General features: G+C 30.0%; 1 protein-coding gene across 1 annotated transcript in view; it reads left to right on the forward strand.

Annotated features, from left to right (window-relative positions):
• Positions 1–15,288, forward strand: part of LOC100205951 (kinesin-like protein KIF20B) — a 61,176-nt gene extending 45,888 nt beyond the window's left edge. Inside the window, exons 7-9 of the mRNA XM_065792367.1 lie at positions 1–3,754; positions 3,831–4,417; positions 14,916–15,288. The exon at positions 1–3,754 is cut by the window's left edge and continues 1,031 nt beyond it. Of these exons, the coding sequence (XP_065648439.1) occupies positions 1–3,754; positions 3,831–4,417; positions 14,916–15,020 (4,446 nt within the window). The 3' untranslated portion in view covers positions 15,021–15,288. The remainder of the gene's footprint in view (positions 3,755–3,830; positions 4,418–14,915) is intronic.
• The last annotated feature ends 4,474 nt before the right edge of the window (positions 15,289–19,762 follow it).

A 19,762-nucleotide genomic window follows, 5' to 3' on the forward strand; every position in this document is an offset into this window, starting at 1 on the left:
TGTTATCCGGATATTATTCTAAATATTGAAAACCCACATTCAAATGAACCAATCAGACAATCACAAAACCGAGAGCTGATAAAAAATAATGAAAATAAAGCATACTTAATTGAACAACCCAAAAATCAAATAAATGAATCAAATATAGAAACTGGGCAAGCAAGTAAATGTCAAGAATTTAATAATACTTCAAAATTTGTTGCATCAAAAACATCTAGCAAAAGTAAAAAAAAAAATCTTGAATCTTCTGAATCACTTTCATTAGCACATAATGAAGTTGATAGTTTAAATAATATCTCAGCGACTGGTATAACTCAAGACAAGAAAAAATTAGATCAATTGAAAAATTCTAATAAACTTCCAGCAAAAGAGTCAATATCAAGCAAAGATACAAATGATCAATTAAACGAAAAGCCATTAGAAGAAGAAAAAATAAGTGATGGTAAATTAAAAGAAAAGCAATCAGAAAATATAAAAGTAAATGATAATCAACTGAAGAAAAAACAATTAGAAAGTACAGAAACAAGTGAAGCAATTCAATCTGATATAATTATGCCTGGTAGACGAAGAAAGAATGTAAAAATTGTTGTAGATTTTGTGAATCAATCAGGTCAATTGCAATCTCAGGAAACCAATAACATTAGACGCTCTGCACGATCAAATCAGACAAAAAGTTCTGATAAACTTGCAACAAAAGGGTCAATATTGAGCAAAGATACAAATGATCAATTAAACGAAAAACCATTAGAAGAAGAAAAAATAAGTGATGGTAAATTAAAAGAAAAGCAATCAGAAAATATAAAAGTAAATGATATTCAACTAGAGAAGAAGCAGTTAGAAAATACAGTAAAAAGTGAAGCACTTCAATCTGATATAATTATGCCTGGTAGACAAAGAAAGAATGTAAAAAATATTGTAGATTTTGTGAATCAATCAGAACTATTGCAACCTGAGGAAGCCAATAACATTAGACGCTCTGCACGATCAAACCAGACAAAAAATTCTGATAAACTTGCAACAAAAGGGTCAATATTGAGCAAAGATACAAATGATCAGTTAAACGAAAAACCATTAGAAGAAGAAAAAGTAAGTGATGGTAAATTAAAAGAAAAGCAATCAGAAAATATAAAAGTAAATGATATTCAACTAGAGAAGAAGCAGTTAGAAAATACAGTAAAAAGTGAAGCACTTCAATCTGATATAATTATGCCTGGTAGACGAAGAAAGAATGTAAAAAATGTTGTAGATTTTATGAATCAATCAGAACTATTGCAACCTGAGGAAACCAATAACATTAGACGCTCTGCACGATCAAATCAGACAAAAAATTCTGATAAACTTGCAACAAAAGGGTCAATATTGAGCAAAGATACAAATGATCAGTTAAACGAAAAACCATTAGAAGAAGAAAAAGTAAGTGATGGTAAATTAAAAGAAAAGCAATCAGAAAATATAAAAGTAAATGATATTCAACTAGAGAAGAAGCAGTTAGAAAATACAGTAAAAAGTGAAGCACTTCAATCTGATATAATTATGCCTGGTAGACGAAGAAAGAATGTAAAAAATGTTGTAGATTTTGTGAATCAATCAGAACTATTGCAACCTGAGGAAACCAATAACATTAGACGCTCTGCACGATCAAATCAGACAAAAAATTCTGATAAACTTGCAACAAAAGGGTCAATATTGAGCAAAGATACAAATGATCAGTTAAACGAAAAACCATTAGAAGAAGAAAAAGTAAGTGATGGTAAATTAAAAGAAAAGCAATCAGAAAATATAAAAGTAAATGATATTCAACTAGAGAAGAAGCAGTTAGAAAATACAGTAAAAAGTGAAGCACTTCAATCTGATATAATTATGCCTGGTAGACGAAGAAAGAATGTAAAAAATGTTGTAGATTTTGTGAATCAATCAGAACTATTGCAACCTGAGGAAACCAATAACATTAGACGCTCTGCACGATCAAATCAGACAAAAAATTCTGATAAACTTGCAACAAAAGGGTCAATATTGAGCAAAGATACAAATGATCAGTTAAACAAAAAACCATTAGAAGAAGAAAAAGTAAGTGATGGTAAATTAAAAGAAAAGCAATCAGAAAATATAAAAGTAAATGATATTCAACTAGAGAAGAAGCAGTTAGAAAATACAGTAAAAAGTGAAGCACTTCAATCTGATATAATTATGCCTGGTAGACGAAGAAAGAATGTAAAAAATGTTGTAGATTTTGTGAATCAATCAGAACTATTGCAACCTGAGGAAACCAATAACATTAAACGCTCTGCACGATCAAATCAGACAAAAAATTCTGATAAACTTGCAACAAAAGGGTCAATATTGAGCAAAGATACAAATGATCAGTTAAACGAAAAACCATTAGAAGAAGAAAAAATAAGTGATGGTAAATTAAAAGAAAAGCAATCAGAAAATATAAAAGTAAATGATAATCAACTAGAGAAGAAGCATTACAATAACAAGTGCGATACAGTAACAAGTGAAGCACTTCAATCTGATATAATTATGCCTGGTAGACAAAGAAAGAATGTAAAAAATGTTGTAGATTTTGTGAATCAATCAGAACCATTGCAACCTGAGGAAATCAATAACATTAGACGCTCTACACGATCTAAACAGTTGCAACATTCTGATATAGTTTCAACAAAAGAACTAGTGTCTTTTAAACAAATCAATATTGTAGGTGATAAAGATAGCGTTTTGAAAGAAAAACTAATTGGTGATAATCAATTGAATAGAAATCAGTTTGATAATAGAGAAATTAATGAAAGAAAAATTGATGATAAAATATTCACTAATGATAAAGTAAATGGAAAAGAAAATAAAGATACACTAACAAGGGAGACAAGCTTTTGTACTGAGTTAATAATGCTAGGTAAACAAAAAAATAATTTGAGCAGACACAACAAGGCAGATCCTGAAAATCAATCAGAAAAGATGATAGCGCATAACATTAGATGCACTCGATCAAAGCAATTGCAAAATTCTGATCAAATTTTAAAGAATGAATTAGTTACAGTTAAAGAGACTAAAAATATTTACAATATAGGTAATAATGAACAACTTAATCGAGAAAATAAAGTAAATAAACTGCTTAGCATCAGTCAACAGAAGGCAGCACAACAAGAAAATGAATTAATAAACAATTATCAACTTGTAGAGAAGCAATTAAAAAATAAAATAAAAAATGATAATCAACTTAAAAGGAAACAATTTGAAAATAAGGTAACTAATGATAATCAAATGAATGGAAAAGATATTTTGGGTGAGTTAAATATTCCAGGTAAACGAAGAAGGAATATCAATGTGGTAAATCATAATGTTGGTTTTGCAAAGCAAATGGAAAAACTGCAAGCTGAGACTCTGCATTGCACAAGGCGGTCTGCACGGACTACGCAGGAAAAAACTGAAAAATTTCCAACAAAAGAGCTTACATCTACTAATAAGACAGGTGATTTTAGTGAAAAAGTTGATCCCGAAACTGACTTTAAAAACATACATATCTCAGTTCCGCCAGTTATGAATATTGAAAATGTAACATATGTACACTCAGCAAGATCAATGAAGCTAAAAAGACATGAAACAAAACTTAAATTAAAGATGGCAGAGCAAAATAAAATAAAAAAAAACCATTCAATTGATCTTGAAGTAAATGAAACAAATGGTAAAAGTGTTGTATCAGGAAAAATATCAGAACACCATGATGAAGCAATGACAGTTGTTGAAAATGATTATGGTAAGCGTTGTTAAATTTAATTTTTTTTAAATTTTACAAAAATTGAAAAAAAAAAGAAAGTTAAAATACATTTTAGATAAAAAAAATGCTGCTTCACCTTCAAAAAAAAACAAACTTAATGAAGAAGAAACAAGTGAATATCTAGGGTCTAAATTGAAAATGGGAAAAATAATGGTACCAACCACTCGATCTTCTAGAAGAAAATGTGTTAATGGAGAAACTGATATTCAAAAATCTTTAAATTATACAAATAGTGTTCAATCTGGTATTTTAATAAATGAAGAAATTCTGCCTGTGGTAAAATTCAATCAATCAAATAATACTGAAGTAGAGCCAGGGAGTGCTATTTTTAATAACAATATAGAAGATATAAGCTGGAAATCTAATTCTGAAAGTATAATTCAGGCAATAAGTCAACCTTCTACTCGAAGTAGAAAAGGAAAAAACTCCAATCAAACTCTAATTGTGTCAAATAATATAAGTTTAGAAACAATTCAGACCACGATCAATGATGTGGATGTGACAAAAATTACAAAACCTTCTTCAAAATTATTAAAAGGGAAAAAAAAATTTAATGCGCTTATTACTGACACAACACAAGCTAAAAATTGTGTGGCTCCAATAGAAAATATCAATAAATCGCTTAAGGAAAAACCAAATATGGTAAATATATACTTTTGATTTAACTTATAATTTCTTGTCACTACTATTTTATTATTTTGCAAATTTTATGTAACTTATTTACTTGTTTATTACAGTATTTATTTGTTGTATTTTTTGCATATTTTATATTATAGTTTTTATACATTATTTATTATAGCTTCTCATCAGTGCTTTCACTTCATTAAAGTATTTCCAGTGCTGCATATAAATACTTTATCAAAGTATTTATATGCAGCAGTGGCTTTTATTTTATAACAGTATTTATTTGTTGTTGTTTTGTATAATTTATATTATGTTATACATTGTTAAATTATATATCATTAAGCTTCTCTGTAGCGGGTGTCAATGTATTTTGTAGTTGCTTCTTGCACTATAACTGAAGTAAAAGCATTCCTTTATCAAATTATTTATAAGCAGCAGTGACTCATCAACGATAAGACACAGTTGTGCAGTGTGAACTTTTAAAATGGAATGATCAAATTTATAGTGTAGTATACAGGCCTCGGAATTAGAAAATTATTTTCACCATAATAACACAGAAATGAAGTTGAAAAAAATTGCCGTCCTCAGACACTTTTAAATTGGCAGTTAGGTTGGCAACCCTCGGAATTAGCATCGGCATTCGGCAATGCTAACCTAGCTGCTGACTTGAAAGTGTTTGAGGTCAGCAAAAAATTGCCGACCTCATTTCTATGTTTTATGGTCAGACCTTTGTATCAAATAATTTTTGGCGACCTGATGCCGACCTCTATAAGATTGAGTTTGGCAAATTATTGCCGACCTCATTTTTCCTAATTCCAAGGGTTGGGTTGGTATTGCCGAATGAAAATACAGTAACAATGAAACAAATAAAGCACTCATAATTAAGTCTGGCATTGCCAGACTTAATTATAAGGGCTGCTTTTAGTAGTCATAAATCTTTTTTCTCCTAAATGAGCATTAAAAGTTAAAAATAGTAGCCCATATTAAAGCAAGATGTTATAATATATTGTTTAGGAAAGGTTTTCTTTTATAAATAATTTGAACAATATATGTCTTTGTTCAAATACAGTCAGAAACATTTTACCCAAAAAAACATTGGGGTTTATGCAGCTATTAGAAAACCCATGCTGATGTTGAGAGATCAACACAATTAAGGAAGTTAAGGAGAGAATTGGGTGGTGTTTGTAAAAGTGGATGCAAGCATTTTTTTATTATTTTTTTTGCAAAATATCATTTATTACTTTTGACATTATTTATGACATATTTTGTCGCATATTTTTAGTTTATGCATATATATATATATATATATATTTATATATTTATATATATATATATATATATATATATATATATACATATATATATATATATATATACATATAAATATATATATATATATTAGGGTGGTCCTTAAAAACAATTATTTTTAAAAAGAAAAATTAACCGTGAAAAAATTTAACTACTGGATCATCATCTATAACAATTTCTAAACTAGCAAAGTCATTCAACAATTTCTCTGGTTCTCAAATGTTACAAGGAATCTTTATCCATCAATCATAAATCAGGATCTGCAAGAAAGAAGGGGTTTGAATAAAAAGTCGGCCTTGAAAATTCATTGTCCATACTTGCAGAATTTTGGACTATCTGACAATGAAAGAGCAAATAGATACAATACATCATGTTCTTTTGTTCAAAAAGTCAAGTCCAGAGTGAATACCGTAAAAAGTCATTTTTACGGTATTCACTCTTATGGCATAATAAAATATCCAAGCCGTACCGAAAAGCAGCAGAAATGTATTGAAGCGCAAGCAAAAAAAACTATACGACACCATTCTGACAAAGTTCTATGACTGCCTAATTTTTGGTGATAAAACTTATTTCAAGTTAGACTTTAGACAAACATCTTTTTTTTTATGCTGGCATTAAGCGTGGAGCTGTCAGCGATAAATATAAATATGCAAAGCTGGATAAGTTTGGCAGGAAATATATGATAGTGTAGGGTGTAATCTGAGCCTATTTTAACCTATTTATAGGGGGTAATCTGAGCCTATTTTAACCTATTTCTGACTTCAAGTTAAAAAAAACAATGTTTAGGTATCGGCTTTCTGACTAAAGATGTCTTAAAATCATGATTGGACATCCTACTAAACAAATTTAATAAAAAACTATTACTTAAAATACTATCAATAGGTCTGGGGAGCCTTTATTTGAAGATGCCTGTATAGACGTGGGGTAATGTGGGTCTACATAAAATGTTGGTAGTTCTGGTTTAAAATACTGCTGCTTATGAAAAATTTGACATTAATTTTATATGCACGCACCTTTTTTATAGTATATATACAAGGTTTTAATTTAAAAAATAGTCTTGAGATATTTTTATTGAAAAAGAAAGTGCATACATACACAGCACAACAATAAAAATTCAGAGAAATAAAAGTAAAAAAATGGTGATTTAAACAGAAATAGTATTGTTTTAATAATGTGTTTTATAAAAAATAACTATTTTTTTGATCACTGCACTTTTATGTTAACATTTGTGTTATTTTGGTCACCTCTTAGATTTTTTTGGGTATATCTTTGATACTTCAGTAGAGGTAATAGTTGTTTTTGTACATTTTTTTTTAACTTGGCTTTTTTCCTCTCTAACTTTTTGTTCCTCAAGTAACTGTCATTTGACTTTCTCGTTTGTAAGGAGTTCTCCACATTTTGCTTGTACTCTCTTCCTTTTTTGTTTTTGTTGTTCTATATTGCTGCTGTTTCTGCAGATACATTAGGACATATGATTGACCTTACAGCTTCTCGCATAGCTGATCTTGGTGTTTGGAATCTTGGAGATTTAGGGCTATAACGTTCAGGTGATTGATTGAGAAAGTCAATACCTGTTATTCTTCATTCCATCTTTTCTTTACTTAATGGTGAGATAACTGTACCACGAAATCTTGCTATTGCATTTGCTGGAGAATCTCTGACACAATTGTTTCAATAATTCTGTAAAAGCTGTCTTATCAATATTTTTGTGTTGTGTTTCTCTTGCAAACCGCTTTAATTTTTTTCCACTCATTTTTTAATGGTCATACCCATTACATCTAAAGGTTATGATGGGTGTGAGCAATTTGGCAGAAGACAAGCAATTTGGATATGGTTGTCCATGGCCGCTTTTATGGTAGCATATGTTTAATCTAGACTTTCTATTTGAAAACTGGTAAAATACCAGTTTTCAAATAGAAAGTCTAGCATCCATCCACTTGCTCTTGCCCCAAAAGCATATCCTAGTGGTCCATTTTCTATCCATTTAGAATACAGGTAGCCCTTAAAAGCAACAAATGGTGAAAGATATCTTCCATCTGCAAACACACAAAACAGCACAGAGTACATAGTTTTACCAGAAGAAGCATACAGTTCATGTGCATCTTTGCTTTTTGTATGTACAAATACTCTCTTCGTTAAGTGATTTGTGGAGAGCCCAGTCTCGTCAAGGCTGTATATACTTCTTGGTACAATGTTATTATTATGAATTACTTTAGATAAAATAGTAAAAAATTTATCTACAACTTCATGTGTTAATCTTTTAGCTCTTGAAAATGTTTATGTAATCAAAGTTTATCAACATGACACTTCCAGGTTTATGTAATCAAAGTTTATCAACATGACTCTTCCTAAAAAAAATTATCCATTCTTTCCCAGGAATTCCATTTTAAAAGGAGTTTTCATCCTCATCGTTGTGCAAAATTGAGCAACTAAATTACAAATGTCAAGAGAATCTAATGGAAGACCATACCTTTGACAATACTGCACTGTAGCTACAATCATAGTTTTGTCATAAACACTCAGCACACTTTTTTGACCTTCACGTTTGTTTGCATTAAATTCTTCATCTCAATATTTTTTTAGGAACAGAACATTCTTTAGCAGCATTATAAATAGTATTTTTTTTCCTCACATACTAACATAATTGCTCTTTCCAAACTATTAGCATTGTACTTGGGTTTTATTTTTTATTGTAACATCTTGGCATTTTTTAAATACTTTCTATATATATATATATTAAAGCAACCCCCGAAATTAGGAAAAATGAGGTCGGCAATAATTAAAAAATTATTTGCAAAAATTATTTGATACAAAGGTCTTACCATAAAACATAGAAATGAGGTCGGCAATTTTTTGCCGACTACAAACACTTTCACGTCGGCATTGCCGAATGCTGACCCTAATTCCGAGGGTTGCTAAAGTAATATTTATGAAAAATCTGTTAAATTTTCAGTGAAATAAATTAGCATAAGTCATAACATATCACAAAAAAGTATTTTAACACCAACTAGGTCTTATATAATATTTTATTTGACCTAGGTGAACATATTGTTTCATACAAATAAATACACATGTTTCTTAATATAAACTTCAAAGATATAAACTTCAAACATAAGTGTTTAATAGTTCTAAAGAATTATTAACATGAAAATAGTTAGATCTGATGAAACTAATAGGTTTATAATCTTACTAACAACAACTTCGATAATATAATTACATATCATAATTTTTTACACACATAGGCCCACTTTACCCCATCTGATTATATTTCAAATTTTAAACAAACCATGTGTGTTAGTGACTTAAAGGTATACTATCCTTAAAATAAAGTAATTTAACTTTCAAAATAACCATTTTTCATACGCTTATGCCTTATTTGAATATATTTTCTCTGAAGTTTAAAAACGGAGAAAAAAATGACTATGTTGATGTATCTAGCATTTTAGCTGAAAAAGTGCCGTTTCTAACAGCATTGCTAGTTTATATTTTAAAATTAATTAGCCTAATATGTTATAACAAAGTGGTAAAAATTACAACTTTATACCAAAAGCCATTATCAATGTAACAGATAAATATGAATTAGACCCAGATTACCCCGTAGACCAACATTACCCCACCCTATCCTATGGCAAACAATTTGTAGTAGTGGCAAAAAATGCATGCCATTGTAAAGTCAATGAATGAACTGTACAAGAAGGAGTGCCTGGAAAAATGTCTTCTACTATAAAATCTCATAATGTTCCTGTAAAGTTTTGGCTTGATTTAGCAAGCTGTCACTATGCTAAAGCATCGATGAGTTGGTACCAAAAAATGGTGTTGAAATTATACCTAAAGATCACAACCCACCAAATTGTCCACAAATAAGCCCTATAGAAAAATAATAGACTATTAGTAAGTTAAATTAGACACAAGGTAAGGCCAATACAGAATCCAAGCAACCTAAAAAGCTGAGAAAAGTTAGTGACAATGTTCCCTGTGCAAGCACTGTGCAAAACTTGGTGAGGGGCGTTAAGCTAAAAGCTCTTAGTCTTGCTTGAGGAAAGGTGATAGAAATATTTAAAATATGTCAAAAATATAGATTAATGAGTACTCTATATGTAAAAATAACTTTAATAAATATATATATACTTTTTGTTAATTAGGCTCTTAAATTTGAGTCAATTTTTTTGTAGCTATGCGTTAAAATATAAACCATACATGACGAATAGCATTTTTTAAACCATCTAATGAACTGCAGTTCTTAGCAGATACACGCTTCTTGATTAACATCCAAAGATTTTCAATTGGGCTGAGATCTGGAGAATTTCCAGGCCAATCAAGCAACTGTATGTTTTTTGATCCAAGCCACTGCTTCACAGACTTCGCAATGTGGTATGCTGCTGAATAATGTTGAAAAATTGTGCACTGATGAATAATCATGAAATTGATTAGAGATTCATCCAAAACGTTGAGGTACTTTTTTGCATTCATAGTTACTCCTTTGGGCAAAAAGTATAAATCTCCGAGGCCATGAGCAGAAAAACAACCCCACACCATTACAGAAGGTGAATGCTTCACAGTTTTGCATGTGTATTAAGGATTGGTAGGATTAGAACTAGTAGGTCGACGAACAAAAAGCCTAACATCAGAGAACTGATGAAACATGGACTCATCACTGAACATCACCTGTGTCCACTGCTCTTCTGTCCAATCTTGATGCTTCTTGCAGAACTCAATGCGCTTTTTTCTCATCTTTTCAGTTACTAATGGCTTCTTAAATGGCCTTCGTGCAGGTAAGTTTAATTCCGCAGAAAGTCTGTGACGGATTGTGCGCTTTGAGACATCAGAAAGTGTTGGTATGCTGTTCTGTAGGTCACCAAAGGTTATTGAAGGATTCATCTTGACCATTGTTACTATCCTGAGGTCAGTACGCTGTGAAGTGACTCTACGACGTCCAGACCTCTTTTTAGGAGACAGGGGGATAACCTGCTTTACAACACGCCAAATTGTAGTGCGTTCAAACATGTAAGTTGTTGCAATGTCTGCATGAGACATACCACTTTTAGCAAGACGTTGAATGCATGCTTTTTCTTCTTTACTAAGCTGCCGAATCTTAGCCATGATTTGTGTAAAATTGTGCTTCGTTGCAAAGATCAAAAAACCACTCTAAAAGTAGAAAATAGCTGAGGAAAAACTCATTAAACGATGTTGCCTCAATAATTTTTAAAACTAATAAATTATACATTTATATCGGACAATGCAAAAAAAAAACAGTAACAACCTAGTAATCAGTTTGTAGCAAACTCCAACGCAACAAAATAAAACTATTGTCAAACAAATATTGTATTTCGCAATAAAATAATGACTGAACAATACAAGAATAGCAAACAGTACAAGTAAACTTCCGTTTAATATAGATTACGGACAAGCCATCTTGCCCCGTTCATCTTGCCCCATGCTAATACAATCTTAAAAATGAATCAGAATAAGTACATAATCAAATTATCATAGCCTAATAGTTCTTGTATGGCTTCCAGTTTAATCAAATTAAATGGAAATTTCTTGCTTACCTTTAGCTGGTGATGGAGCGATGTAATAAATCAAGTCAAACGAGGATAAAAAGTTATTTTCTTAATGTCGGAAAAACTTTTTTAATACTTAACTTTTGTCACAAAAATAATATTTAAAAAGAAACCATTGATAAATCTAGTAAAATGAATCTACTTCCCTTTCAGCTAAAGTCAACTGTTATATTTAGTTTTGCCTAAGAGATAACTGTAGGTCGTCATCTTGCCCCATTCGTCATCTTACCCCATGTTCCCTTATTATATATAAATATTTTTTATTTTTTTTATTTCAAGTTTCAAATCTAGAAAGTCTTTTCTATTGATTAAAAGAGTGCCTAGCTTGTTTCATAAACCCTCAGTTAATGTACACTCAACTGCGGCTATTCCAATTTAACATAAATTAGAATTGACTTTTAAAGTTTACTTAAATTTTAGTCGATTAATGTAGACTCCGCTGCGCATACGGCTTTATGAGTCACTGATATTGCCGATGATACATGTAATGATATATCATTGATGAAAAAATTATATAATTATTAAATCAAAATAATGATATAGTAATTGTTAAACAACAATATTTAACACGCGTTAGCATTATATTTTAATGTTAATATAAACTGCACAGCGACACTAACTTATTGCTGAAGAATTTATTTATATAACATATCTAATCAAAAATTAAATATTACTTCGGAGATTATTTTTCGGTTTAGTCACTGTTAATTTATATAACTTTATATCAAATTATAGGAGTGTAAAAAGTATATATTTACACTTCACTTCCCTCATACCAATTTAAGTCAGTCGATATATGTAACTACACTGCGACTACGGCCACATCACTCAATTTATGTACGCATTGATTATTGTTATTCTGAAATAATTTAAAATGTATATAATAAATATAGTTACAATTAAACAACAGTAATAGTTATAACATATAAAACAACTTTCAAATAAAACATCAAAATCCAAAAATTTGTTCTCCTAAAAAGATTTGAACTTTCACTATTGTAAGCTGCGTCTCAAAATATGAAATATTATTTATCCACGGCTCTACGCCAACACGTTTTAAACTAAACAATTAAAATATTAAAGATTATTGGTTACTTAAGTTAAACATTTCAAAATGCTGTATTATTTATTACGGTCAAAGCAGCCCTCGTTACAATTACTTTCTGCAAAATAACCAAGGAATAATTCAATACCTAAGAAGCTCCACTAAAGAGCGTGATTTAGAAATAATTTTTACACCTAACTTTAGGTGGAGCACACATATTTAAGCAGTTGTCTCCAAATTCTTCCAAATGTTTGGTATGCTAAAAAAGACATTCACTTTCAGTATAAAAAAATGGCTCTTAATTTATTTAAAGTGTTTATAAGACCTTACCTTGAATATGGAGTGTCTATTGGGGCTCTTTATTTAAAAACTTATATAGCCTTGGTTAAATCTGTTCAACGCAAAGCAACAAAATGGGCTTACAGCTTGAGGTAGAGATATAGTCAAGACAATATAAAGGCCAATGCTTAGACATTTGGGCTCGAGACCAAGACATCAAAAAATTAACCCAAGACCAAGGCTTTGAAAGTTTTTACAAGACCAAGATCAAGACTAAGGTTCTAAGAAGTCCAACACAATAAAACTCACGCTCGCACATGTAAGGGGTAAAAAAATTAAAAATTTTTTTTTTCTTCTAATTAAAAATTTCAGTTAGAACCTTGTCAACCAACGCGACGAACTCTAATTGAGAGCTGTAAGTTGCGGCGATCTACGGTTTGTTATTAATAACTAATCCATTCATTAAGTTGATATTTTTCGTAAGAATCAAGAAAGTAAAAGACAGTAGAGGTCCAAGACCAATACTCTAGGCTTTCAAGGCCAAGACAGTTAAATATGAGTCTCGAGGCGTCTCAAGACCTACATCTCTGGGTTGCGGCGCCTTGAATACTGTGAAAGGTTAAGAAGAATAAAATATGATCACTTGAGTTGCGGCGCCTTTGATGCGATTTAATCCAAATCTTTAAATTTATACATCGTTTTGATATATATCTAACAAAATTTATTAACTCCTTGTATTGTGGTTACCATTCTAAAGTAAGGTGTGAGTATGTTCCTTACTGTCTTCCAAGACACAAATATTTGTATAATAGATCAGCAAAATTCTGGAATAAACTTCCTGAGCAAATAACTTTCTACTCCACTGTACTTTTTTTCAAAAGTAGACGAGACTCCTGGTTGCGGAAAAAATTTAGAACTAATATTTACAAAACTGGTTTTTTATAGTGGGGTGTTTTTCCTGCGCGCTGTATATTATATACAATATATGCAAATTTACGGCTACAACTTTAATAAATAATAATATAAATTTTTTGGGTTTTTTATTTGTACGCGTGTAAAAATAACGATTTTCAAAGTAATATTAAATAATAATAATTTATATTTATTAAAATGTATTCATTAGATAACTAAATGCAGCTAAGAAAATTAAAATTATATTTAAAAAAACTTGTGACTTTTTTTTGAACACAACTTTTTGAGGTATTTCTGTTCCCAGGCCCCGCTCACGGCGAATTTTTGCAAAACATTCTCATTTGACATAAGCACCCACATATTTAAGTTTAAAGTTTGCACAATGCCTGAAAATATCATATCTAAATCTTGCCATCAATGAATTGCATCAGTTGTGCGTCAATCCTGCCTACGCCACTGATGCATTATCTACAGTACTGGACATCGAATTAGGAATTTAATGCATTTTATAGTATTTTATAACAATTTTATTGCAATTCAACAATAAAAATAAAAATGCAAAAATTGACTTAAATAAGTGAAAACCATTAAAGAATTGTCAGAAATGCATAAATAAAATTGACTGATATAACCACTTAATACTTGGAATGTCTGCCTTTATGCTTTATGACTACTGAAATACGATGCGGCATTGACTGAATAAATTCGGAGCAAAAGCGACTGATTCTTTCACTATGGTGCCATGTTTGATTCAATTTTTCTTTTAAGTCTCTTGTATTGGTTGAAGCTGTTTTCATAACCTCTCTTTTGAGTTCATTCATTAGTCCTTCAATGGGATTTAGGTCTGGACTGTTACCAGGCCATTGCAATATTGAAATTTTATTGTCTTTCAAAAATTTCATTACGGATTTGGCATTATGACATGGAGCCCCATCTTGCTTATATATTGCATTCCCATTAGGAAACCATGCATTCATTTGGGGTATTAAAAAAGTCTTTAGAACGGTTTTGTATTGCTCTTGTCTCCTCATTCCTTCCACAAAGTATAATCGTCCAGGCCCTTTTACCGATATCACGCTCCAAAACATCTTTTGAGGATGTTTGACTGTTTCTTGAAAACATTCCGGAAGATTTGTCTCCTCTCTCCTTCGAACAAATGGTCTTCGTTCAATCATAACTTCCAGCATTGACTCATCAGAAAAAACAAACCTATACAAATAAAAGGCTACTGTAGCGAACAGATAACTTCTAGTGACGATATAATTTATTGATAATTGAAAATATATTGCAGCATAATAAACGTATAATAATCTCAAATATATATATATATATATATATATATATATATATATATATATATATATATATATATATATATATATATATATAACAACTTTTATTATTATTTCAGGGTAGTGATTTAATCATGAAAAAAGAGAATTCAGAAAAAGACTCAAAGACTCAAAAGTATAGATCAGTTGTTGACAACGGCAAATCAAATCGAAGAAAACGTTGACGAAAGAAATCCCCCAATTAATGTCTCATTACACTTTTTGCTCACAATGATTTTAATGCGCTCAATAATTTTTACTGCAACTTGCTTATAGTTGTGATTTTTATTATTTAAAATGCTACATATAGACACTTTTATTGCGATCAAACTATATCACGATTAATATATTTTATATAGTGTAAATATTTTTTGCTTTATTTAGTTATTTATTTAGATACAAATTATGTGACTTTAAAAATCTAATTTTCAAAAATTTTAAATCTTGAAAGGAGTTATGGGAGTTATTTATGAGCTAAATTTGTGTTGTTACGGTGATTTTTATGGTATTTACCTCGACTTTTTATAGGAAAACGGGCTGATTTAAGTTTTCTATTTAAGACATGACCTTTTTCTAAATTGTCATGAGCAAGCAATTAAAGTTGAGCAAAGAAATTAAAAAGTAAGCTAAAATAATTTACTAATGCCTCAAATGTTATCTGTTAAAAATAACATGCATGCTTTTAAGTAGGGTTCAGTTTAAAAAATTTCGAATAAAATATTATCGTTAAAAAATTATTTCGAATTTGATAAAAACTTTAGAAAATTATCGAATAGCCTAATTAATATTAAATAAAATTTCGAAAAGTTAAGTTGGTTTCGAATAAAAAAACGCTTCGATTAGCTAAATTAATTTCGATAAAGAAAAAGAATTTCGATTAGGGCAAAGTGATTTAACAGACTAGCTGAAGGAAGAACGAAGCCCGAAACCGTTTAAAATCGTGGTAGTCTTAGTATAATTCTTTAAGTCAAAATGGCACCTTTGCGTTAAAAATAAAAAATTTTGAAGTTTTGATAGTAACCTTTGAAAGCCGTTATCGTAAACTTATCCAATCATTTTAAGAGGGTACTCTTAAAATGATTGGATAAGTTTTTAACAACTGTTGAAACTATCGAGAAGTAATCGCGATCTAAGTTTAGCAATCGTTTTATTAATACTTCGATACTAGGTTTAAATATCAATCTTTTAGGCTGTTTCTTTTACTTGCTTGAACCTTATCTTTTGCTTCCCTGTTTATCTAAAGGTTTGTTACGTTCTTAAAGAACGTTTTTTAGATATAAAAACCTATTCCCTAGGACTTTATCCTGTGTTTTAGTATTTTTGCTGGATTTAGAAACAAAATGCTATATTTTAAATATAGGGACTAATTTTTGTTTTTTTCAAATAATATTTTTTTTTTTAAATTTTTATTTATAGGTTACTTATATTTTGACATAATCTTAACAGTCAATTTAATTAAATACCAGTGTCGGATCCAGAAATGATTGATTTAGGGGGGGGGGGGTTGATACCAGACCTTTAAAAAAATAATCTCCTTTAAATTGACAAAAAGGCCTTTAAATTAAGTAAAAAATTAATTCTGGGGGGCGAGGAAATGCATACTCACAAGCCCCTGGATCCGTTAGTGGTCAATACAAACTTTTAAATAGTTGTTTTTTAAACATTTGGTTCGGCATCTTGAATTTTCTGTTCAGTAAGGTTACCGATTAAGAAGTCCAAAACGGATTCTTCGGTACTTGATATGTTTTCATCTAAACTCTGTACAGTAAGATTGTCTAAACTAAATTCTTGAGTAGTTTATGATTCTGCATCATATTTTTGAAATTTGAGCTCTAAATTGAATTGGTGAAAAGAAGAACAGTAGTAGTCCGATATTTTCATTTCGAAATAATCAGTTTTTAAGTTTTAAACAGTTATAGTTTATAAACTATTTACTCTGGATGCCAGTTATCTTAGCAGGTGTTTACTTCCATTCCCCAAGCGACTGTTAATATAGCGGTTATTCATAACTCCGAAAAAACAAGCTGAAATTGAAAAACTCAAAGATGCTTTGAATACATAAAAACAATTGAACAAATACAACCTGCTTAATATCCTGCTGCCTTATAGGATACGCTTTTTTAAGCAAAGGCAAGGAGAAGCCAACTCCAACTTAAAACACCCCCTGCCTTGAGACTCTTGGTTGAGTATAGGCTAGAAATGGTGTCTCGATAAAAATACTTATCTTAGGCAGACTTTATGTCAGACTCTATGCATCCGGCTACTCTCTTGTAGAAGGCGTCCTAAGCAAAGATTTAAGGCTCAGATGTAATTATAATACATTAGTTTAGGATTTCGAATTATAAGATGTCGAATACCGGATCTTCTTGACTCAATGCATGGGTTTTGCTTGTGTCTTTGTTTTTATGATTAGGCAACTCATTCTATTATCTCCTAATGAGGGTAAAGATCTAAAACTCAGTTTTATGGTTCTGAGGCCTGCTAGCAGTCAGGTTTCCAAAATTCTTTAGTAGCTCTCAGAAAGGCTGATTCCATCAACAGCTGTAAAATACCAGAGTACTAACAGTGCCATGTTGTGCATGGATGGTGTCTCTGTTTCTACTTTTGATGTGCATTGTCGAAGCCACATTTGGAGCCCTTTGATGCGGCTCAGGGTTTGTTAATAGTAATGTGGAAAATGCTTGGGTTATTAAATAGTGTACTGAATGCTATCTGTGCTTTGAGTCAATTTCTTTAACAAATTTAAAAATCACTTAAGTACCAAAAACTATAAAACTCAAAAAAGTTTTTGAAGTTTTATAGTTTTTGTCATAAAAACATCACCAAGTTCTCTAAATCTTTCACTAATATTCATGGTTTTCGAAGTAACTTTTCTTCTGTTGAGTCTTATCTCTTGCAAAGTTCACTAAACCTACTTGCTCTTTGTGAGACTAATTTGACTTCGGTTGTCTCATCTAGTGATCTTAGTGTTAATAGTTATCTTTCTTTAATTCGTAAAGACTTCAATAGTCAAATGCCTTGCCCGGCCGCATATTTTGAAACCCTATACTTACTCAGAATAGGCAGAGATATGCGCAATCTGATTCGCTGATTTTAAAAGAGAGGCTTTTGCGCGTGTGTTTAAATCAAAACAAATGTCAAAAAGCGTATTGAATAATAAAAGTGAATTTGAGTAATTTCATAAAAAACCAAATAATAATAGTAAAACAAATTATGATTTTTCTATCCAATTTTGTGCAATATAGTACAAATACTTATACAAACTCACAACTCAAAACATACGTGATTTTCAGAATTTTTTCTTAAAAATAAAGATTTAAAAAAATTAGTTTTTTTTTCTAATTGTTTTTATAATTCTAAGATATAAAAAAGACAACCATTGTAACAAACTATTAACCAGATGGTAAAACTTGACTATGCTGTGATTCTCATACGATAGATTTTTTAAAAAAAGTTTTAAAATTTACCTACTAATATCAATAGACTATTATTAACTTGGTATATTTTTTTTCAAATTAAGTTCCCATTTATCAAATCATTTAGCAAAAAAAGTATTTTGAAAAAATAGCTTAATTTCTTTTTAGAACTTTACACTTATTACTCCCATATATAAATTATATACAACACTAAAATAGTTTGAGAATATTGCTTATTGGTTGTTATAGCTAGCCCAGATGATTTGCAACACTCTTAAATTAAAAGCAATTGTAAGCAAGAGCGAATTTAGATATCCTTTGGTAATGTATAGTAATAAAAGATCACAAAGCATTGTAGCATAATAAGCTATTAGAAAAAATCTATAACCTGATGTCCACAAGTGTATTTTGATATAGTAAACTGATTACAAAAAGCTATAACTCTCAACTTACCACACCTTTATGAAAAACTAAGTGTAAAAAACTTGCTTCTTCAAATGTAAAAGTTAATTTTGATGAAGTTATTTTTATTACAAAAATTGCCATAATTCACCTTTATTTGGTTAAATTTGTTGACTTTAATAATCAGTAAGGTTTTAATGTTCAGTGAAAAAACAAATATCACTTTTTTTGTTAAATTTTCCAATAGATTATTATCCAATTTACTATTCAAATTATTTCCATTAGATTAATACCCAATTTTCATCCTATATAATATATATAAAGAAAAATATTGATGTACGCCTTATCAGCCTTCTCAAAATTTAGGTTGAACAGTAACTTCTTCAGGGTTCGTAGATTTTTATGGAACATGTAGGCAAGTTTGGCATAACATCTGTAAAAATTTTCTTTTTTCAAAATTTTAAATGTTAAACTGCTTATAATTAACAAGTTGGTATAAAGATGCAGTAACGAGCTTAGAAAAATTTATGCCTCAGCTTAAAGTTTATACTTTGCATTTTTAAGTACTTTACCAGTAGTCTGGTGCAATTGCATATAAACTTTGTATTGAGCATGCTTTATAGAACACGGACATTATAATTGATGAGAAACACATTTAGAAATCTTGCAAAATTGCACACATGCAAATTCAAGTGAAATATTTCAAGAGTTTATACATACAAAACACATTTTATAATAGCAAAAATATTCATAGCATGACAACTTATTTTGATCTTTTTTTTTTAATAATTTTCTTTTCTTTTTTTTATTACTCTTTTTTCATTAATATGTTTGATTTTAACCACTTAGTTTAGTTTTTTAAATCTTTTTTTTTCAATTAATACAATACAAAAAATGCCATAATCCACTTTTATTTATGCCATAAATCAAAAATTACTGTTCTGTAGACAAACATAAATATCACTTCTTCTGTTAAATTTTTAAATTTTTTATAACTTAATGTAGCCTGCCAAAATTAAAAAAATTTTTTCAATGGTTTAACACGATGTTTTATTAAAGTTACGCAATAAAAAAATATATCAGCCACCTCTAAACTATGGTTGAAACAA

Source organism: Hydra vulgaris, chromosome 03 (genome assembly GCF_038396675.1).
Source record: "Hydra vulgaris chromosome 03, alternate assembly HydraT2T_AEP".
NCBI classification, from domain to species: domain Eukaryota; kingdom Metazoa; phylum Cnidaria; class Hydrozoa; order Anthoathecata; family Hydridae; genus Hydra; species Hydra vulgaris.